Source organism: Tetrahymena thermophila, assembly GCF_000189635.1.
Source record: "Tetrahymena thermophila SB210 genomic scaffold scf_8254378, whole genome shotgun sequence".
NCBI lineage: Eukaryota > Ciliophora > Oligohymenophorea > Hymenostomatida > Tetrahymenidae > Tetrahymena > Tetrahymena thermophila.
In genome coordinates, this window is record NW_002476162.1 from 62,301 (window position 1) to 81,382 (window position 19,082).

The 19,082-nt window shown below is 21.5% G+C and overlaps 2 protein-coding genes across 2 annotated transcripts; both read right to left on the reverse strand. All coding sequences in view use genetic code 6, as the record gives it.

Moving 5' to 3' along the window:
- Positions 1-887: 887 nt before the first annotated feature.
- On the reverse strand, positions 888-11,919 carry TTHERM_000614869 (dienelactone hydrolase family protein; the record flags this gene model as incomplete). The annotated part of the gene is made up of 19 exons (XM_012800171.1): positions 888-994; positions 1,046-1,132; positions 1,183-2,168; positions 2,518-2,941; positions 2,991-3,212; positions 3,354-6,077; positions 6,210-6,281; positions 6,405-6,485; positions 6,561-6,577; positions 6,662-7,344; positions 7,880-8,305; positions 8,357-8,537; positions 8,590-8,717; positions 8,769-8,798; positions 8,866-9,062; positions 9,174-9,393; positions 9,443-10,494; positions 10,543-10,857; positions 11,187-11,919. 19 exons carry the CDS (start codon positions 11,917-11,919, stop codon positions 888-890), a joined length of 8,685 nt encoding a protein of 2,894 aa, XP_012655625.1.
- A 2,864-nt stretch (positions 11,920-14,783) lies between these two features.
- TTHERM_000614880 (dienelactone hydrolase family protein) lies at positions 14,784-15,925 on the reverse strand. The gene is made up of 3 exons (XM_012800172.1): positions 15,181-15,925; positions 15,046-15,132; positions 14,784-14,994 (listed from the first exon to the last, which is right to left on the reverse strand). Exons 1-3 carry the CDS (start codon positions 15,671-15,673, stop codon positions 14,888-14,890), a joined length of 687 nt encoding a protein of 228 aa, XP_012655626.1. The 5' UTR covers positions 15,674-15,925; the 3' UTR covers positions 14,784-14,887.
- Between the last annotated feature and the right edge of the window lie 3,157 nt (positions 15,926-19,082).

A 19,082-nucleotide genomic window follows, 5' to 3' on the forward strand; every position in this document is an offset into this window, starting at 1 on the left:
ATCAGGAAGATTTTTTTATAAATATACAAAAAATATAAAAGATATTATTTATTAGCTGATTTAATTATCAAAGAACTTCTAAAGAAAAATCTTTGAATCTATGTTAAGCATAGATAGATATTTCATTCATAAATTTACAAATTTTTTCTCTAATCTAATAAAATAGATCAATAATTAATAAAAATTAAGATTTTTCTAAAGAAAAGTAAATAGAAATAAATATATATTTTTTAATTTTAAAACTTTTACAAATCTCAAATACCCAAAAATAGCATAAATCAGACACTCAATTCCTCAGCAAAATAAATTGATAGTTGATATTTTAATTTTGTTATTTATGATTGGTTGAAAAATAAGTATTGTATAAATATAAATTACTGACTTAAATGTAACAACCACCTTTAAAAGAAATCAAAAAATATCTTTACTTCTTCTAATTTCTTTAAATCTTCTAAATTATTGTAAGCTATTAACTTACATCTAAATTTAAAAAATTCAAACAGCTTAATACTATTCATATAAATTTTAGAGTTTTAAGATTTTATTATTAAAATTATTAACAAAAATTATATTTTTTGATAAGTTTATTTTTATAAAACAAAATCTATAAAATTTTAACTCAAATCATTTTTTAAAATATTTATAAAAAGCAAAAAATTTTTTTAGTCTTTAAAAAATATGGTGAACATTTATTTTGGAAATAATTAATTAGAAGTTACAGTATAAAATATTATTTAATGAATCAAATATATCTTTTAAAAAAATTTAAGTTTAAAGAGTGAAATACAAATAAATCAATATACATTTAATCCCAACATAAAGTTTCTAAATAATATATTTATGTATAAAAGCTATGCATTTAGCAATAATTAAATTTAAAAAAACTTTCAATTCTCTTGAGTTTATTGAGATTCAAATACATTAATATTCTTAGATTACTTTTTAACTATAAAACTAATTGGAGATCTTGCGATGCTATTTTCCTCAAAGTAATCTTTTTTTTTAAATTAATGAACAAAATTTTAATGATTATATTAATTTATACTTATAAATTCGTCATCTGTCTTCATGAGTTAGAATTTTTCTATTTTTAAATTATCTCTTTCTCCTGATTTTCTTCTATCTATTTTACCTTTTTAGTTTTAAAAAAAATCTTAATATTAAAAAAATTTATTTTCTTACCTTGAAGACTAATCTATGAAATGCTTTGAAGTTTTTAGAAAGAGTTGCTTATACCGTAGAGAGATGTTTATTAATTCATCTATATAATTAAATTTTTATTTTGTTCTTGTTCTTCAATAATTTCATCAACTTGGTTATTACTTTTCTGTGCATTAGAATTTCTTTTCTTAAGTCTAATATATTTATATACTTCTTTTTAAACTTTGTTCCATCTTTTCATTACTTAAAATTGATTGGAGCTTTATATTATTATTTAACTAGTTAAAAATTTAGGAAATATATCTTTTAATTTTATTAGCAATTAATGAAACAAATTTCTTTATTGAGGATCAAAAGGTATTTCTCTCAAAATTACTTTCAATAAAATTCTCACAATAAACACAAAGTTGAAGAAAAATATAATTATAGTAGAAATATTCTCCCAAACTGTATTTCCCATTTGATTGATTATTATTGCTAAGACGATAGAATTAAATTATAGAACTGTAGCCATTAAATCTAGATTATTTAGTTAAATACTGCTATATGGTTTACTAAAGAATGATGCTAAACCATAAAAAAGTAATACCGATAAGGAAACTAAAGCTTTCTATCCAATATTATCAAAAAAGGTGCAAAGATAAATTAAAGATTTTTAAGTTGCCTTTATTATTTCCCAGTAGTATTTTTCTTATCTATACTCATAAAATAAAATGCCATAGACTTTTATATTTTCAATTTTTGTAAGGTTAGTTCTTTTTTATTTTAGTTTAGAAAGGAAAAATAAAGGTAAAAGTAAATAGAGTAACACTAAAGAAGGGATCAAAATAAAAAATATATTTTATTTATGATCATCTCCAAAGCAGATATACTATTTATCTGTTAAAACATAAGAAAAATCACCAATTTAGACACAGCTAAGTTATTAGACAAAATAATTTATAAGGCTTGGGGAAAAGAAAAGCCATAAGAAGATAAATGAGCACTTTATATCATAGATATACAATCTATAATAATTAAGTTTGAATTTTAGTAAAAATATACCTAAAGCAAATATAAATAAGTAAGTTAAGGGAATCAATATCCTTAAAATTGATCTCCTTGTTAATATATTTCCTACATTTAATGAATTAATCAGAATACAATCTATTGACATCCTTTAAATTAATATAATAATATTTATTTTTCAAAGGGGGTATAAAAAAATTTATTTTTTTATTATTAATTCTAACAGTTTTTAATATTTAAAAATTCTCTTAAAATGGCCTTAATATAAGTTGGCCTTAATTAATGAGAATGCACGGTATATATTAACTAAATAATAGAAATAATTTTATTTTTAAAAAAATAAATTACATCGAATCAGATGAGGAGTCTCCAAAAATACTAATTACTTATTTGAGATAATATGAAAAATTTGTAAATTAGAATATGATTATAATAATTTAAACATAATTGATTAATATCTTAGTAGCAACCGTATTCTAATCAGACTCAGATGATTTGCCAATACAAATAAAATTTAATCGCTTGATATACAAAAAAAGGCATTTCTGAGTAGTGAATCTTTATATTTTCCTAAAACAGAATAATAAATAGCACAAAATAGCTAAATATAAAAGGAAATAAGAAATAATATCTATATAATTATCTTTGCATTTCATACAGCTAAGATTATTGCTTCTAGAATATTAATCTCCCCATAATTAATTATTAATATCACAACTTTCGCATAAAGCTCCTATGTGGCCAACATTACAAATTGATTTTTCAAATTATTCTGTAATAAAATTGCAATAAATTAATATTATGAAATTTTAAGTATTTACCTTAAGACATTTCGGAAGTGAAGTTATAATTATACTAGTTTTATGTTTATATGCAATTAGAAGGATTTGAACATGCAAATACCTTGCCCGATTGTGGATTTAATCTCCAGTATCCATCTTATAGAACTATTATATCTTTTTCACAATAACTAGCTTATTCAGGGCAACGACTGCATTGATAAGTCTCAGAATTAGAAAAACTGCTTATATAAGAATATGTCCCTATTTTTTTAGTTTATTTTTAGGGATTGAATCATTTTAAATTTTAATATAATCGATCATATAAAATTTGGTTTTGAAAATAAGAAAAGCATAAAATAATTATCGTAATTTATAAAGTTTGATAACAAAAAATTTTTTTACCTTATGGACATTCATAACATGAAATGAGATTAAATTCTTACTTAGGAATTTAGCCAACTAAGCAAGGCAAAAATTTTAATTAAATATTACTTTCTACTGAGCTTAATATGAAACAGTTTTATTAAATATCATAAATTGGTACCTTTGAAGAAAGTTAAATTTATAAAAACTAAGTACTAGAAGGATTGGATGTTATTTAAGGTTAAAAAGCGATATAATTATTAAAAATTTAAATTCCTCCTTATATATGCATTTTCGCCTCATCTTAGTTTACAATAAGAATATCATATCCTTAAAACTCTTAAATTATCATTTAATGAACTTTATTTGCTTCAATATTTAAGGGGTAATTTACTACTTCTTCAAATTCATCAATCAAATAAAATATAAGAGGTTAATTTAGAGTATTTCCAGATACCAATTAAGATAGCATTTATGTATAATCTTTGTGGAATTTGATTGATTTTGGATAAGAGGTAATTTATTAGCCAAACAAAAGAGCTTTGTTATTAAAAATATAAGATTATTAAATATCAAGATGGCGATATTTATACTGTTTATCTATATAAATTAAAGAAGAGTTCATTCCTTAGTATCTGATTCCACCTCCTATTACTGCATAATTAAAGGAAATTGTACAATTATTTAGCTAAACTTAGCTATTACTAATATATATTCCCCCACCGCAACCCTTTTCAACAGTGTTCTATGAAAAAATTGAATTATTAATTACTATATTTTTTGTTGTATCAAGCGACACTGTTCCATAAAAAGATTCTTAGAGGTAATTCATATTAATAATCAAGTAATTCAAAATTATTTTGCTATGCTAAAAAATGTAAATCACTTAACCAGTTTATAGATTATTATCATTAAATTAACTATTTTATATCTAACAACTTAAAGAGTCTAATTTAGAGCCTAAATTTTTATGCTAAAAGCTATTCAACAAAAGTAATGAGCCAAAAATCTAGTTTTTATTTACAATTAAGTTTTATAATTTAATTATGTTCGAATAAAATTAAATTGCATCACTATTAAATATTCCATTTTAAATGCTCATATTTTCTACATTTGTATTTAAACTTGATAGATAGATTGAAGGGTTTTATTAATCTTTAAATTAACTATTTATAACTATTAAATTATTAATTATAACTTAAGAAACTATGACTATTACTTCATTATAAAATTATTCTTATATTTAAACAAAAGAAGGTCCTGAACTATTTGTAACTGTAAGATTTTATAAATTATTTATTAAAGATCCCATAGTTTATATTAAAGAGTAGGATGTTCCTTCAAATTAAGAACCATAAATTTACAGACTTTAGATAAAAAAATTTTTGATATTAGAAGAAGATATTATAGAACCATTTGACTTAGTGATATTCACTAATATATTATTTAGTGTTAAATTTCCAATGTTTTAAAAGCTAAATATACTGCTTATTTGTAGATTTGAATTTTAAATAGCAATATTTGATATGCTTAAAGTTTAGATGCTGTCAAATGCAATTATATATTCCAAAGATGGAGATCCATTTTAAGTGGTAAAGTTTTTAAATGTAAGTCTGTCTAAATAAACAAAGTTGACATTTTTAATTAAAACCATGCAGCTATTCTGTGCACTGCTATTATTCAAATGTTATGAAGTGATAAATTCTGAATTTGAAATTATGAGCTCATTCATATTTTAAAATATAATACAAACTTAGCTATCCAAATCAATTATTGTATTTGTTATACTTAAGTTTAAAAGGTTTTAGTTGTTATTTATATCAATTGTAATTGGAGTAATTAATTGTTTATTTTATGGTTATTAAGGAATTGTGAGCCTCATATTCAAAATTTCTAAATTAGCTATGCTTGCATTAAAAATGTTGTTGATATTATTATAATTTTAATTTATCAGATAGACAAGTGCATTTTGAGAATCTGAATATAATCTTAATGTAAAATTAGATGGTGTTAGTGTTTAAAAAATATCTTATCTTAAATAGAGACTTGTTTGTGGAATAAAATATATCTCTAAAATTTAAATATTGGCATAGTTTTTTGAAACAAATTAATCCTAAATAGCTTGCATCTTTACAGAATATTGAAGTAGGGATAAGTCTTAAATATAATCACTGAATGTGAGTACACACTATTAGTTTGAAGCATATCTTGAAGAATCAACATTTTAATTTGTAGTTAAAGTGTATTATAGCAATCTAATATCATAATTAGAGCTGACAACCATTGACAACTAATATGTATTTAGTTACTATACAGGATTTAAAATAGCATAACCAATTATAGGTAAACTGACTTAAAATGATTATAATAGATAATAATTATTTTTAGAAAAGTAGTACACATCAATTTCTGTTTTAGAAGCTAGAAGCATAATTGATTTCGATAATATTTAGATTTGCTAAATACTTGTAATGTTTAAAGACCTTATAGTTAGATAAAGCGAAAAATCAATTAAAGAATAAATGTTTGCCTGTCCAAATGTTTGCAAGACTAAAAACTATGAAATTTATTCCGATATCTTTGACTCTTCATATTTTTTATTGTAAAAGAGAGGAATTTGATTAGAAGAGGACAAATCTCTCAGCTTTTAAGCAGGTAATTTCAAGTTATAAAGTGAATTTATTAACACACCATTGTTATCAATAGCTACTAATTTTAAATCAAATGTCTATTGGAGTTCTAACAAAATGTATTAGCTGCCAACTGTTAATTATTAAATATTATTTGCCATTTATAATTTAGATAATTTATTTTGACTAGGATTCCAACAAAAAACAATATTATTGCAATAAAATACTAATGGTAGATTTGTAGTACTTTGAATAATATTTTTACCAAATGTTATGTTTTAATTGGTTAATTATTGATCTAACTAACTTATCTATGTAAACTTGAAACTATTTGGGTCTTAAATGTTAATTTTTATTACATTCATACCTTATTGGTCAAAGCAATATACAGTTTAATTACGTATATTGCAATCATTAATTAGTTATTTAAATTAACTAGAAATTAAACTTATCATCTTACTTTCATAGTCTATAATTTATAGATATAAAGTAGAAGTTATGGTGTTTTAAAGTAGCAGAACAGGGAAGAAGCTTAATTCTTCTAGTAAAGTGTAATATTGGTAATTAATTGATTAAAAATAATATGTTTTAAGGAGATTAATATTTTAATTATTACTCTAATATACACAATACCTTAATATATGATGTTAAATAATCATATATTATTAAATATCATTTGTATCTTATTTTAATATTTGTATAATTCTATAATTATACTTAGTGCTATTATTTATATTTGATATTTGTCCAAGTGGTCCTCCTTTTAATGTAAATTATAAATCTTAGTCTTGAGTCACATCAAAGCTTAAAGATGGTGTTATTGTTTAATTTTACAAAGAGATTTAATAAAAAGAAATTTAATTGTAATTGAATTCTCTTGCAAATACAATTAAATTATCGTTTTAGTTTATTGCCTATGGGATATAACTAATTAAATCTGCATTTTGAGGACCTAAATAAAAATTCTAATAATCATAGAAAGTAATTGAAGAGTAATCATAAATTATGATGTTTTCTTATGTGATGCATGTAAGTATATTGCTTTGTTTATCAAGGCTTATAGATATAATTTATCCTCCAGCTTAGGATTAGCTTAGATTTTCTTAAAAGTTGAGATAATGAATTATTTAAGTTTATGAAATTTAAATAAAGAACACATTATCTACAAATACTATAATAAGTATATCCTTTTAAAAATCTTCTATTATAGTAAATTAAGTTTACTAGTTATATTATGAAAAAGTTTAGGAGTACTAAGAGATATCTATTGATCTAACCTGAGAAGCCGAAGTTGTATATTAATCGTCAAGATACATTATTTAAATTAATAACTTTTAGTTAGGTGCTACAATAACATTTAATGGGTAATCGTAATAAGAAAGTTGATCGATATCAATACTCTAGTTTTATCAAATGTTTAATGTTTAAATAGAATAAAATAAAAAATTAGATAAATAATAAATAATGATTTATTTTTGTGTTTTTTAAAAATGAAGTAAATTTAATTTAATTTATTAATACCATAATTTCTCATTTATTCTGCATTAATCTTTAAATCATTTTACAAATATAGTTTGCATTCAAAAAAAAAAAAACACTGAAGAATTATTTAATTAGTTTAAACATAATATCTGAGAATTTAAGGTATTTAAATATTCAAGTAAAATAGTTAAAAATTAAACTTACATTTATAAATGCAATAGTTTTAATAAGTTTGAATTAAGAACTATAGATCTAGCATTGCATATAATCTTAATTACATAAAATAATTCTTTGATTATAGCTATCATAGAATTATTTAACAAATGTTACAGTTTAGAATACTATAGCAAAGTAATTAAATTTTTTAAATGATGGTGCAGTATATACTACAGCGATACATGGATTTGTTACTAAATAAAACAAATTTAACTAATCCAAACTATATAAGCTTACCATACGAGAATTTCCTAATATTTTAGTTGTTAAAAACCAATTAGTTTTATTTTAGCTGTATGAAAAGCTTGTTATTTATGTAGTTTATTTCAACAGAATATTTTTGTTAACTCTATCAAAAGATGAGGTACATTTTAGAATAGGATCATAATTTGAATCTTGAGGCATTTAATACATAAATTAACCAGTAGAAAACTAAAAAATGAACCATTAGCAGAATGAATTTGATATAACTAAAGTATCTTCTTAGAAATCAATAATAAACTGATTAATTTAAGAAGGTATATTATCAATCATTTATAGGATAGACTCATTCTTATAAATTATAAAACCATTATCATAATATATTGTTTAATAGTTTCCATATGATTAAATACCTTGGACATTTGTAAGAGTTGGTTAGTTAATTTATGCTATAATATTAATCTATTTTAATATTTTATTCTTTAAAAACTATTTTAATTTATAAAAACTTACATTTAGCTGCGATTTATATAAAGTTGAGCATAAAAACATATTATTTTATGAATCCCTTAAAACAAGATATATTGTATCTTGAGATATATCAATACACGAGGCTAAATTGATATAATTTAATTTTGAAAGTGATATATAATCAAGATACATTTATCCAGGTACTTTCATTTGAACCTAAGTACTAAAGATTAATGATTTAAAAATAAGATTAATTTATAATTAAAAATTATTACTTGTTAAGCCCTTAATTACCATAAATGTTACAGATTCCAGAATTATCTTAATCTAAAAATAGCGATTTTTAATTTAAGTAGCTTTCAGAAAAATACTAAATAGTTTACTATAAACATGATATAGAAGGCTATTATATCTAAAATAATTATTTAATTTGACTTTAAGATAAAGAATAAACCTTAAAAGTAAATCCTTAAAGGAATCCAAACTTTTATTAATAATTAAATAATTATTAAATAAAAAAAATTAAAAATCAATTAAATTTTAAAATTTACATGAATTTAATCATAAAATGTTATTATCTAGCTAACTGAATAGGAGCATTATATAGTTTACTCAGAAGAAGATGGATAATGTATAATTTAGATCTTGTTTAAATCATATGAAGCTAAAATAAAGTCACCATAAACAATTTAGTAAATAACCTTTCCATAGGCAGAGTATTAAACTTACAAGTAATTTAAGTTATTATCTATAAAATTTATTTAATTTTATTGAAAAATTACAATCAATTGCTTGTTTTGATAGTAGATAAATTATGAGGTAGATTAAATTGTAAATTATGTTTATTTAATTATGTTACCTAAAAAATCTATAATAAACATATTATTTACTGTTATGCATATTATATTTTTATCAATAGTTTAATAAGCATAAAGAATATTTTCTACTTATTGGCCATTAAAAAGCTTTAAATCATAAGTTGTCAAATTTATGAAGTCAAAGTATGAAAGTATTGCATCCGTTTAATCTACCAGACATACTATTTTTTTATCTTAATCAAAAAATCTATAGGCCTAGCTCTGTTATTTAATTAAAATTTAAAAATTATATTTATTGATAATTATTTACATATGTTAGATCTAGTCTTGCAGGTATTTCTTTTATAATTTATCCATTTGATGCATATGCTACAACTGATTTCCAATTTATGTCGTCGAAATTGTAGACATAAAAATTTTCATCGCTATCAAAAAAGGGAATACCATTTGAAAATGCTCTTGGCATAGCTACTTAAGTTATAAACTCTGATTCATTCTAAGGGTCTTTAGAAAAATCTATTATCAAAATTCCTCCAAGCTAAAATAGATATAATCTATTTTTTAGTTTATTTTGTAAAGGAAAATATAATTAAATATAGTTAGTGCTCAAAATTATATCTCCATTTCTCATATCCCTCAATTAATAACTTTATTGAAATCCTTGCAAGGCATATTTTTATCCTTAAGAATCATAAATATTTGAGGCAAAATTTCCAAAATGGTAATTTGGGTAATTTTATGTCTTGCAAATAGTTTATTTATCTATTTTATAACTTTAATTATCATTCAAGATTATTGAAGCAATATTATTCTCATCAGTAGTAATAACAATATCTCTGTCCACAATATGAATACTATAAAAATATGTATTGAAAAAGTATTGCTTAATTGTTAGAAGATTCAAATCTTATTTGAAAATGTAATTAGATATGTAAAAATTGGCATAAATGACATTATCTCCTAATATTTAATTAAATATCATTTGAGTATTTTACTAAAAGCTTACTATTTCGCTAATTTAACTATCGCCGCTTATGTTTGAAGTAATGTTGAATAATTTATAAGACAAATTATTATAAGAAACTTTTTAATTCTGTAAAATAAGCATGATCTTAGTCTCAGAAGAAAGAAAGCTTACAAAGTAATTGTTTATATCCATATTTTAGATGATAAATTCTTAACAGCTTTAAACAGATTTTTCATTGATGATTAAAATAGCATAGTTATTTGCTCCAGTTAAGATGTATATTTTTTCAGTGGCTCTGGATATTGCATCATACTTGTTATAAAGATAGCATATAGGTAATTATTGCTTATATAAAACTCCGGTTTAAGTTTTACCACTGCTATCGATCCATTTTTCTAAAAAAAATATTATTAAATAAATTTTTAAAATATCTTTAAAAATACCTGCTGATTTGTATATTAAAATTTCTTAACTAAATTATACAATACATATATAGTAGCTACTATCTGCTTGAAACTGTATAAATTTTTTAAACCAATCCTAAGAAGAGTTATTATTAAAGATATTTACTACTTCAAAAAGTAGTACATCTTATTCACTTTGTACACAAATATAATCTGTTCCATTATAAGAAGCAAAGTCAAAAAAAGACAATGTACCACTAGATGACTATTATAGAGCATGTATTTCCTATATTTGTGGTGATTTCAGGTCAAATGCTTAAATATATTTAGGGTATACGCAGAGATAAAATTACTCTTTTAAAAAATAAATATTTAGTTTTTGATGGTAATTTTACTATTTCTTTTTAAATTAGAAAAGTATTGAAATTTAATAATTTGAAAGTAAGGTTTATTGAAAGTTTATTTAAAAATATATTTAAAATGTAAATAAATTTATGCATTTTCACAATTTTTTTCTTTCGGTCAGTATTCCTAAATGATATTTTAGCTGATTTGTAGAAGTAAATAATTTAAAAAATAACTTTGTAAAAATTATTTAATATATTTTGTAAGAAAATATTTGAATAAAAAGAAAATATAATTAGAAATTAAATATTTTTAATATAAATTTTAAATTAAATTACTTTGAGATAATTTGCAAAACAATGAGTTATTTGGATTACTTAAAGTTGGTTGAATCTCTGAAAGAAAATTTATAACAGGTCTAATATATCTCCAAAACTTAATATTACCTATATTATCGTAAGTGACCATTATTTCTTATTAATTGTTATCAATATATTTTTCAATTGATAAAATCGTCTATTTGTATATTACTTAGTATGTGTGACATTAATTGCTTTCAGATTATTATATAGGGCATTTGTTTATTGTTTAGCATGTTGAAAACTGGTCATTTTTTGTTTGTCCTAATCCACACTAAAAGGTACACTGGCTATTTTAAAGTAGAAATTGCGACTAGTTTAAACAATCAGAGACGCATATTCCATTTTTTAGCTAAAAGTTTTCTTTACATACTTTACAAGTATTTTAAGTAGCGCACTGAAGACATCCCTCTAATTAGCACTATTAGCACTAGTTTTTTAATGAGTCAAAATAATATTAACAGTCACTTAGACAGCTTTTATAATCTTCGCTTAAATAAAAAGCCGTTGAGCATTGCTAACAAGTTTAATAATATTCTGAATATAAGTTAGAAGAAGGGTTCAATCCTACTTAGCAACTTTCGCAATTTTAAGAGCATTTAAAACATTAATTTTAGTAAGGGTCAAATCCTTATCCTTAAGGGCAAGTTTAGTCACTTGAAAACACCAAGCTCAAAAAACTAAAGGTAATTATTAGCAATTTAAATATCATTTACTTAATCATTATTATTTTTTCACAATTTAAAGTTTTGTTAATTTATTATTAATAATTATTTAATTAATTTCTTCTTTTTTTAAACATAAAATTTTAGGCAAATTAATTGAATGCAGTATATTAAAATAAAAAAAACTTCTTTTGTTGATTAAAGTAAAAATAGATGTTTATTAAACATAAAAGTCAGTCTTTTAGTTTAAATATTAAGAATTTATCTAATGAATTTCTTTTTACAATTATATGAATTTTCGTTGGTTGGTTTAAATAAATAAAAAAATTTACATTGATAGTTAAATTTAAAGGTCATTATGTTGTTGAATATTAAACAATTAGTAATAAAAATACAAATACAAATTTCCTTTTTTAAAAATATTCTAGTTTATTTTATTGTAAAAGTATGTATAGTCTTATTTATTTTTTAATTATTTTAGCAACTCTTTTATATAATATAAATCTTCATTCATCAAGATCAATATAAAGTATTTTTTTTTTAGCTGCTGATTAGGTCTTATTGTCTAAAAAATAATTTATTTTGAATCAAAAATATGATTTTACTAATATTAATTATGGTATGAATAAAATATGTAAAACAACATAAACACTTAAAATAAAATGGAAGAGATGTTTATTATTGTTAATAAATGAATAGAAAATAAATTAACTTTGAATTTATCACAAACAGAATAATTATCGATTTCTAATTTTCTTTGCTATCCAAAAAATAAATAATGTAATCACTCTTTTTTTAAATTTTTCTACATAAATTAATTTGCTGCTAGTTAAATAAGCATCTATTTCTAATCTGAGTTTTTAATTATATCTGGAAATATAATAAGTACAAAAAATGTAACAATCAATATTTATTTATTTACTAGAATATGTTCATTACTTTAATTTTAATAGGAGCATATTATTTTTATCCTATTTAAATGTCTAAATTATTTGTAAATTTTTTTTTTTTTTCTTATCTAAAATAATTGTTAACTTCATTCATTTTTTGAAATATTTCTTTTTATTATCTCCTACTTTTTAGCTTCTTTTGTTACCTGCCATAATTTGATTATAGACCATAGGCTCTATTGATTTATATTCTTCTAAATTTAGCTGTAAAATTGTTGATAAATGTTTAGAAAATTAATTAACATTTGAATTTATCACAAACAGAATAATTATCAATTTCTAATTTTCTTTGCTAACCTAAAAATAAGTAATGTATCACTCTTTTTTAAATTTTGCTTCATAAATTAATTTACTGCTAGTTAAAAAAGCATCTATTTCTAATCTGAGTATCTAGAAATAAACAATATATATTTACTAGAAAAATAGAATATGTTATTTACATTAATTTTAATAAAAGCAAATTATTTTTATCTGATTTAAGTGTCTAAATATTTTGTAAATTTATTTTACTTTTTCTAAAATAATTGTTCGCTTCATTCATTTTCGAAAATATTGCTATTTTATTATCTCCTTCATTTTAACTTTTTCTGTAAGCTACTATTAGTTGATTATTGACGATAAGCTCTATAGCTTTATATTTTACTGAATTTTATTAAGCAAGAGATTTAAAAAAAGAAAATTAGAAGGAGAAAGAAAGTAAAATTGATTATTATTATTTAAAATAACGTAATTAATTGATTTTCTTTTTGTTTCAAAAGGCTGAAAAAGTGTAAAAGTAAAATAATTAACTATAAAAGCTATTAAATAAGAATAAATATTTAGATAATATAAAGTTGTTTTCGATATGTAATTTAATAAATAAATTAATTCAAAATATTTGGTCAATTTAAATAATTACCTTATTTTTATTCATACTTTTCTTTATTCATAGCTTTTTTGAAACAACTTAAATGCAAAAATCTAGTTAAAAAATACTTTTTAAGTTAATCATTATGATCAAAAACCCTAAACAAAATAAAATAATTATTAAAAGTTGATTTTTTAATATTATATGGCATGGAGAATTTTAAATAAAATGATATCACTTTGGTTAAAATTGAAGAAAAATAATAAAACTTAATTTTAAAGTAATTGAAGTAAAATCATGAAAATCTTCTTAGTTAATTTAGTTATAATTTCAATTTTTATATTTCAGTTGATTGGTTGGTTGAATTTTTAAACCCCCACTTTTGTTTACAAATAAAATTAAAAATTAAATAAATTAGTAACAATAATAAATTTTTGAAAGAATCAAATTTGTCTATCATGATTAATATAATTATGTTTAAATACAAAAAGATGCCCTTTTTACAATTGTTTTCTATAATATCATAACGAGAAAAAACTAAATAATGAATTAATTGAATATTGATATATATATTATGTATCTAAATTCAGTAAATTTATTGTAAAATATTTTAATCATTTTAAAAAGTTCTTGTTAAATTGATCAAATCTATATTTATGTTTTCATTCAAAAATTATATATGCAAACACCTTAGAAATTATATATAAATGATGATAAATTGATATAAATGTAATGATTATAAAATCAATTATATTTAGGTACCCCAAATCTCAAGTATATATCATCATATGCGAGTTATAGTATTTAATTAATTTTTTTATTTTGGCTTTCAAAAAATATTTTATATATTGTATGAAATTTATTTAGAGGCTATGATATTATAGGTATTTATATATTTTTTTATTTATATTATTTTAAAATATTTTTTTTCTAATTTTGCTCATAAATTCTCACAAAATGAGCATTTATAGATACTGTTATAGTTTATTATTTTTTTAATCTTTAAAAAATAAGGTGAATATTTATTTTGGAAAGAATTAATTAGAAGTTAATGTATAAAATATTTTTTAATGAATCAAATATATCTTTTAAAAAAAATTAAAGTTTAAAGAGTGAAATACAAATATATCTATATATTTAATCCCAACACATAGTCTCTAAATAATATATTTATATATAAATGCCATGCATTTAGCAATAATTAAATTTAAAAAAATTTCAATTCTCTTGAGTTTATTGAGATTCAAATAAGTTAATATTCTTAGATTACCTTTTCGCTAAAAAACTAATTGGAGATCTTGCGATGCTGTTTTCCTCAAAGTAATCTTTTTTATAAAATTAATGAACAAAATTTTAATGATTATATCAATTTATACTTATAAATTCGTCATCAGTCTTCATTAGTTAGAATTTCTCTACTTTTAAATTATCTCTTTCACCTGAAATTCTTCTATCAATTTTACCTTTTTAGTTTAAAAAAAACTTAATATTAAAAAAATTTATTTTCTTACCTTGAAGACTAATCTATGAAATGCTTTGAGATTTTTAAAAAGAGTTGCTTAACCCGTAGAGAGATGTTTATTAATTCATCTATATAATTAAATTTTTATTTTGCTCTTGTTCTTCAATAATTTCATCAACTTGGTTATTACTTTGCTGAGCTTTGGAATTTCTTTTCTTAAGTCTAATATATTTAAATACTTCTTTTTAAAGTTTACTCCATCTTTTCATTACTTAAAATTGATTGGAGCTCTATATGATTATTTAACTAGTAAAAAATTTAGGAAATATATCTTTTATTTTTATTAGCAACTAATGAAACAAATTTCTTTATTGAGGATCAAAAGGTATTTCTCTCAAAATTACTTTCAATAAAATTCTCACAATAAACACAAAGTTGAAGAAAAATATAATTATAGTAGAAATATTCTCCCAAACTGTATTTCCCATTTGATTGATTATTATTGCTAAGACGATAGAATTAAATTATAGAACTGTAGCCATTAAATCTAGATTATTTAGTTAAATACTGCTATATGGTTTACTAAAGAAGGATGCTAAACCATAAAGAAGTAATACTGATAAGGAAACTAAAGCTTTCTATCCAATATTATCAAAAAAGGTGCAAAGATAAATTAAAGATTTTTAAGTTGCCTTTATTATTTCCCAGTAGTATTTTTCTTATCTATACTCATAAAATAAAATGCCATAGACTTTTATATTTTCAATTTTTGTGAGGTTAGTTCTTTTTTATTTTAGTTTAGAAAGGAAAAATAAAGGTAAAAGTAAATAGAGTAACACTAATGAAGGAATTAAAATAAAAAATATATTTTATTTATGATCATCTCCAAAGCAGATATACTATTTATCTGTTAAAACATAAGAAAAATCACCAATTTAGACACAGCTAAGTTATTAGACAAAATAATTTATAAGGCTTGGAGAAAAGAAAAGCCATAAGAAGATAAATGAGCACTTTATATCATAGATATACAATCTATAATAATTAATTTTGCATTTTAATATAAATATACCTAAAGCAAATATAAATAAGTAAGTTAAGGGAATCAATATCCTTAAAATTGATCTCCTTGTTAATATATTTCCTACATCTAATGAATTAATCAGAATACAATCTATTGACATCCTTTAAATTAATATAATAATATTTATTTTTCAAAGGGGGTATAAAAAAATTAATTTTTTTATTATTAATTCTAACAGTTTTTATTATAAAAAATAACAGATAATAAATTTACATATATACTGTAATTCCTCTAAAAAATGGGGGTTGAGTCAGGTCTCTGACTATCTAATATATATTATCATTTAATGAACTTTATTTGCTTCAATATTTAAGGGGTAATTTACTACTTCTTCAAATTCATCAATCAAATAAAATATAAGAGGTTAATTTAGAGTATTTCCAGATACCAATTAAGATAGCATTTATGTATAATCTTTTTGGAATTTGATTGATTTTGGATAAGAGGTAATTTATTAGCCAAACAAAAGAGCTTTGTTATTAAAAATTTAAGATTATTAAATATCAAGATGGCGATATTTATACTGTTTATCTATATAAATTAAAGAAGAGTTCATTCCTTAGTATCTGATTCCACCTCCTATTACTGCATAATTAAAGGAAATTGTACAATTATTTAGCTAAACTTAGCTATTACTAATATATATTCCCCCACCGCAACCCTTTTCAACGGTGTTCTATGAAAAAATTGAATTATTAATTACTATATTTTTTGTTGTATCAAGCGACACTGTTCCATAGAATGATTCTTAGAGATAATTCATATTAATAATCAAGTAATTCAAAATTATTTTGCTATGCTAAAAAATGTAAATCACTTAACCATTTTATAGACTATTATCATTAAATTAACTATTTTATATCTAACAACTTAAAGAGTCTAATTTAGAGCCTAAGTTTTTATGCTAAAAGCTATTCAACAAAAGTAATGAGCCAAAAATCTAGTTTTTATTTACAATTAAGTTTTATAATTTAATTATGTTCGAATAAAATTAAATTGCATCACTATTAAATATTCCATTTTAAATGCTCATATTTTCTACATTTGTATTTAAGCTAGATAGATAGATTGAAGGATTTTATTAATCTTTAAATTAACTATTTATAATTATTAAATTATTAATTGTAACTTAAGAAACTATGACTATTACTTCATTATAAAATTATTCTTATATTTAAACAAAAGAAGGTCCTGAACTATTTGTAAATGTAAGATTTTATAAATTATTTATTAAAGATCCCATAGTTTATATTAAAGAGTAGGATGTTCCTTCAAATTAAGAACCATAAATTTACAGACTTTAGATAAAAAAATTTTTGATATTAGAAGAAGAAATTATAGAACCACTTGAATTAGTGATATTCACTAATATATTATTTAATGTTAAATTTCCAATGTTTTAAAAGTTAAATATACTGCTTATTTGTAGATTTGAATTTTAAATAGTAATATTTGAAATGCTTAAAGTCTAGATGCTGTCAAATGCAATTATATATTCCAAAGATGGAGATCCATTTTAAGTGGTAAAGTTTTTAAATGTAAGTCTGTCGAAATAAACAAAGTTGATATTTTTGATTAAAATCATGCAGCTATTCTGTGCACTACTATTATTCAAATGTTATGAAGTGCTAAATTCTGAATTTGAAATTATGAGCTCATTCATATTTTAAAATATAATACAAACTTAGCTATCCAAATCAATTATTGTATTTGTCATACTTAAGTTTAAAAGGTTTTAGCTGTTATTTATATCAATTGTAATTGGAGTAATTAATTGTTTATTTTAGGGTTACTAAGGAATTGTGAGCCTCATATTCAAAATTTCTAAATTAGCTATGCTTGCATTAAAAATGTTATTGATATTATCATAATTTTAATTTATCAGATAGACAAGTGCATTTTACGAATCTGAATATAGTCTTAGCGTAAAATTAGATGGTGTTAGAGTTTAAAAAATGTCTTATCTTAAATAGAGACTTGTTTGTGGAATAAAATATATCTCTAAAATTTAAATATTGGCATAGTTTTTTGAAACAAATTAATCCTAAATAGCTTGCATCTTTACAGAATATTGAAGTAGGGATAAGTCTTAAATATAATCACTGAATGTGAGTACACACTATTAGTTTGAAGCATATCTTGAAGAATCAACATTTTAATTTGTAGTTAAAGTGTATTATAGCAATCTAATATCATAATTAGAGCTCACAACCATTGACAACTAATATGTATTAAGTTACTATACAGGATTTAAAATAGCATAACCAATTATAGGTAAACTGACTTAAAATGATTATAATAGATTATAATTATTTTTAGAAAAGTAGTACACATCAATTTCTGTTTTAGAAGTTAGAAGCATAATTGATTTCGATAATATTTAGATTTACTAAATACTTGTAATATTTAAAGACCTTATAGTTAGATAAAGTGAAAAATCAATTAAAGAATAAATGTTTGCCTGTCCAAATGTTTGCAAGACCAAAAACTATGAAATTTATTCCGATATCTTTGACTCTTCATATTTTTTATTGTAAAAGAGAGGAATTTGGTTAGAAGAAGACAAGTCTCTCAGCTTTTAAGCAGGTAATTTCAAGTTATAAAGTAAATTTACTAACACACCATTATTATCAATAGCTACTAATTTTAAATCAAATGTCTATTGGAGTTCTAACAAAATGTATTAGCTCCCAACTTTTAATTATTAAATATTATTTGCCATTTATAATTTAGATAATTTATTTAGACTAGGATTCCAACAAAAAACAATATTATTGCAATAAAATACTAATGGTAGATTTGTAGTACTTTAAATAATATTTTTACCAAATGTTATGTTTTAATTGGTTAATTATACATCTAACTAA